This window comes from Trypanosoma rangeli (assembly GCF_003719475.1).
Source record: "Trypanosoma rangeli strain AM80 chromosome Unknown Tra_15.4_contig_00711, whole genome shotgun sequence".
In the NCBI taxonomy this organism is placed as follows: Eukaryota; Euglenozoa; class Kinetoplastea; order Trypanosomatida; family Trypanosomatidae; genus Trypanosoma; species Trypanosoma rangeli.
In genome coordinates, this window is record NW_021706461.1 from 1 (window position 1) to 4,804 (window position 4,804).

At 57.5% G+C, this 4,804-nt stretch overlaps 2 protein-coding genes and 1 pseudogene across 2 annotated transcripts, besides 1 other annotated feature; 2 read left to right on the forward strand and 1 right to left on the reverse strand.

Moving 5' to 3' along the window:
- Positions 1 to 1,104: 1,104 nt before the first annotated feature.
- TraAM80_09880 (retrotransposon hot spot (RHS) protein) lies at positions 1,105 to 2,979 on the reverse strand (the record flags this gene model as incomplete). The annotated part of the gene is made up of 1 exon (XM_029386538.1): positions 1,105 to 2,979. One exon carries the CDS (start codon positions 2,977 to 2,979, stop codon positions 1,105 to 1,107), a length of 1,875 nt encoding a protein of 624 aa, XP_029233603.1.
- A 410-nt stretch (positions 2,980 to 3,389) lies between these two features.
- Positions 3,390 to 3,737, forward strand: TraAM80_09881 (uncharacterized protein; the record flags this gene model as incomplete). Its single annotated transcript, XM_029386539.1, has 1 exon — positions 3,390 to 3,737. The coding sequence occupies one exon, from the start codon at positions 3,390 to 3,392 to the stop codon at positions 3,735 to 3,737; it is 348 nt and encodes a 115-aa protein (XP_029233604.1).
- A 468-nt stretch (positions 3,738 to 4,205) lies between these two features.
- Positions 4,206 to 4,244: a sequence feature (A-rich).
- A 54-nt stretch (positions 4,245 to 4,298) lies between these two features.
- On the forward strand, positions 4,299 to 4,772 carry TraAM80_09882 (hypothetical protein; annotated as a pseudogene).
- Positions 4,773 to 4,804: the final 32 nt, after the last annotated feature.

Sequence of the window (4,804 nt, forward strand, 5' to 3'; positions counted from 1 at the left end):
TGATGCTGACGTACTCCTCTCACATGCCAACATTGGAATTGCCAGCCCCGCCGAAGTTGGCTTTGGCGAGAGACACCGTTAAGCCACCGACCTCAGCAGGGGAGTGCCGCTAAACGCCTTGACGTCACCTTCTCCCGATGCCGCCGTATCCGCTGCGCCAAGAGAAAATCACGTTTCTCCCGCCTTGAAGAGAGCAATCAGTTATGGCCCACTCGCCTTCGCAGCACCCACAGCCCCACTACCGCGGCAATTCAGTGCGCAGAGGAGCGGCAGGGTGGAACCAGCAGTGCCCTCAAAGTGCGCAGCAGCAAGTGGTGTTTAGTCTCTCCGTGTATGCGTTTGGGTGTGGAGAAGAAAGTAAGGTGAAACCAAAAATATAAAAAAATAAAACGATGGGTGCCGCGCAAAGAACAGTGATAATCCATGACGAAGGCCGCACCAACTAATGCATGGGCTGCACAATCACACACTCGCCACGCCCACGAGAGACGGCAGCCCCAAAGAAGGCGGCGGCAGCAGCGATTGTTGTGCGCAGCCATAAGAAACACCCACACGCACCCGCATGGAGCATCCGCAGTTTGTGACGCACTCGCAGAAATCAAACAATAAAAAACAAATTCATAACCACCTCGCTTACCGTCTCCCCCGCCCAGCCCCTTCAAACCCCACCAGCGGCAACACGCAGTGCGCATGCCGGCGGGACCTCCCATCACGGCCCCCACAAACTCCCCAACGTCCCCACTTCCCTCAGCGCACTGCAGCAGGAGTGGGGCGTAGCATTTTTTTTAAAAAAATAGAAACACAATAAAAACAATACAAAATAAACGGGGCACGCAGCACCACCACTACAAGACACATGCAGCAGATGCCTTCACTCTGCAGCCACAAAAACAAACTCTCGCAGCGATACCACCGCCACCAACAACCCAAACACAATCGCCTGCTTCCCAGCAGCGCCGCGGTACTCGTGGAAGTGAAGCACATCAAAAAAGGCTGAGGGAAAACAAGAAACTGTTTCACTCACTGCATACGGCATTTACGTCTTCATACGACACCGCCACATGGTACTGATGCACCTTCCTCTTCCAAAAGGTCATGCTCCTTTTATCCTCCGCACTGGCCCCTGCTGCCGGAGGCTCCACACCCCTGCCACGCTTGTATTGTCTCCTTACCACCACGTTGCACGTAAACAATCTCCCAGGACAAACTCCGAGCAAACTTATCCCAACCGTTAAAAAACTCCGCCATATGATCATTGAGCTGCTTCACCGTGTTGGTTGTAATCTGGCGTGCCTTTGCCGGGGCTGTCTGCAGCCCCACCATCGTCCTCCTCGGCGACTCGACGAAGAAAAAGGCGTCCAACAGCGGAAAGTCTTCGACACCCGGCACGTAGAGCACCCGGCGCCTCACATCAATCTTCCCAGGATAAAGCACCTTCGGCGGCAGCGCAACCGCGTCTGTAGGGCACAACGGTGGGTTCATTTGCAGCAGGCATGGCCGTGGCCCGCACCCTCCTGCTGGGGTTAGAGGCCGCAGCTCGCTCAGCTTATCGCGTATCCTTCGCACAAAGTCCCCGTACATGAACACGCCTATTGCGTACCCCTCTACTGCGGAGGGCAGCAGCGCAGAGTGCGGCATCAGCACCGTCATGATGCCGGGATGCGTCCGCATCACCTTCGCCACGCACACCAACACGTCGGCACTGAGCGAAGCAGAACCCGGGGCGTTCTGAAAGCACTCCGTTCCCCGCCCCGTCACCACCCGTACCATCTTCGAGTAGTCTTCAGTCGGAACGCTGCAAGACCACAAATCCATCTTGTCCAGCCCAACGTAAAGATTCACAGCCCACGTCGTAATTTGTTCCATATTCCCATGAAAACTCGCCGAAAATCCATTCCCGCAGCGAGTGAAAGCGTAACGCTGGACTGGTCCCAAGCGAGCCATTCTCTTTTGCACCGTGTTCCGGTACTCCGCCTGCTCCTCCGCAGGCTCTCCGCGCATCCTCCAGGCACACATTGCCATCACATCTCTCTCATCAGGGCCGTTCATGATGATTCGGCGGGCGCCCATGTCCTCCTCCCAGTCCCTGTAGCGAGTTTCGTTTGGGGACGACACGGCAAGCATGCCCCACCCGGTGGGAGGCATTTTGGTGGGCAACACCTTCCTCCGCCCCATCACGTCGCAGATAATATACCCCCTCATCTGCATGGAGACCTCCAAATAAACTCTCCATCGCCGGAGTCGAATAGTCGAAAGGGAAAACACCGTCTTGGTGGTCTTGTCAAACAGAAACGCTCGCTCCCCAATGAAGTACGCCACCGCGTGGAGCTGCTCGGCGTCGTAGTGCAGCAGCTGGTAGAGGAGGTACGAGCAAGCAGCCGCCGACTTCCCGATCCCGGGCGTCCCGATCAAGACACGCCGCACAGACGCCGAGTTCGCCCCGCCGTGCGTGCCAAACAGCCCGGCCAGATCGCCCTCAACGATCTGCCACACCCGCTCCACCTCAGAGTACACATAACAGTCAAAACCACATGCCCGCCGCAGTGCGTACGGCCACTTCTCGGAGGTGAGCACCACCAGACTGAGACGTGGTGGGCGGAACTGCGCTGCACCGTCATCCATGAGAACAGTCGCCCCCTCCACCTTGTACTCCCACGGCTGTGGCGGCCTGCCTTCCCTAACCTCCATTCGCATCCCTCCTCGCCCGTCGGAAACTTCCATGACATGACCCCACCTCGCATGGCAGACATCCTCGTAGTGTCCCTCCAACTTCTCCAACGTGGAACTCAGCACAGACACCTTTGCTGCAGCGAGGGCCGCACGCAGTTGGCTCCCTGGGAGAGGGGCGGCGTCAGCGGTGTCTCCTTGCGCCACCGCAGCGGCCTCCAATCGCACCCTCGCCCAACCACCTCCCCGCTGCACATCAGATGCGGGACTCTCCTCATTACCGTGCCGTACCCCCTCAAGTCTCCCAGGCATTATATTTCCTTCGTGTGTGTAGTTGTTGGCTTGCGCTGCAGCTGAGCACTAACCACCGGCCAACAGGAGAATGAGAGGAAGAGAGAAACAAAATACACACAGACAAGACGCCAGGCAACCGCAGCAAAAGAGAGAGCCACACGGACGCAGGAGGACCCCCACAACGGCAGGTGAGTGTCCCACTCACCGGCACTCCGCTGAAGACAGAGCATCCACACTGCTTGAGGGCGGTGGCACTCTGCTCACTGCTCCCTTGCCAACGCAACCAATCAACCTCCACCCACCACATCGTGCGGCATAGGCGGGAAACATCACGATGCCTGCGGAGGGTCACCGCAAACAAAGACGCAGCCCCACCACGTGTCCATGACGACGTTTCGTCCTCATCGCAGAAAAAAGGGTGTGTGCGTATGTGTGACGGCGTGTTGGGCAGCAAAGTGACAGCATCGGCAGCTGCACTCGCCAAAAGAAGACCAAAAAAAAAGGACGAGGGGCGTGTCAGCTTCCAGCTTCAAGGCACAGGTGGAGCCGCAGCAACAAGTCTTACCCCTTCAGCGTGTTCCGGACCCGTGCAACTCGGCATCGCTGCAGTGGCCGCCGCTAGCTTCAAATGGGAAACATGCCCGTTCATCACCGCAGCGCCACAGCAGACGCTGACGTGCGAAGCCGCACAATTAACGGGCCGTCGCGGCAACCACAAGGCAGCGGCGCACTTTTTTTTCGTTTCTTTTGGATTCCCGCCTCTCATCCAGCAGTAGGCGTCGCGCAGTCCGACGCCCAACGCAGACGCATCTTTCAGCGCTCGTTCCAAGCTCCCAAAAACTCTGTGTCGCGCCGCCCAAGATTTCGCCCAGTGCTGGCTGCCCCGCCCTCTCTCAGGAGTGGTCCACGGCGCGCTTACTGACGGGCTACACAGCGGTCGCCAAAAAAAGATGCGAAAATAAAACACGCGCACGCCTCGCATAAGCAGCCCCGGTAGAATCGTTCCCTGGCAGCCTCAGCAGCAAAAAACGGCCGCTTATTTTGAGGCCTGTCTGGGGGAAACGAGGAGGCGCGGCCGGCATCTTGCGGTGCCCATCAAAAAACCCGATATTTTCCAGGCCCACCCTTAGCGATTCCTGTGCATACGCAAAGCAACACAACAGGGAAAAAGATGATCCGCAGCACACTCACCATACGCTGCAAACCACAATGTACGACCCGACAATTCCGTCCGAACGCCCCAAAAAAACAAAAACAACAAAGAAATCACAACAAACACAAACCCCGTGAAGTAAAGCCGAAGCGCGGGCACGCCCACCGGGCAGTGGGGACGCACAGCAGCAAGTGGGACGACCAGCACACAAACGCTCTCTGTTCCCGTACAACCCAATCCAGGAAGAAGGAGGGCGAAAGAGACCGCCCACCGAAAGCAATAAAAACCAAAACAATTAAAATGAATAAAACAGTTACGGCATTCTACCCATGCAGCCAAGCAGGACGGCGGCGGCGGTTCGTCGGGTGCAAAGATAAAAACAAAAACAACGGGCCTGCATGAGTGGACGTGTATATATGAACACATTATGTGTGTGCCTCCTGGGGTGGGGCGAGCGAGACGGTTCGCGCAGGAGAACACACCCAAAGAGAGAGAAGCAGAGAAGGGCGAGCTGCCCACGGCTCTCTTTCTCTCTCTGTGTCCCTCACGCTGCCAGCATTGCAGCACCCGCCGCACACGCAAGAAGAAGAAGAAGCGCAAGGGGGGAGATGCAGTGCGAGGCCGCGGTGCTGCCGTCACCGTCGCCATGCGTCGCCTTCGCACTGCCTTTCGGTGCATCAGCCGCGTTGC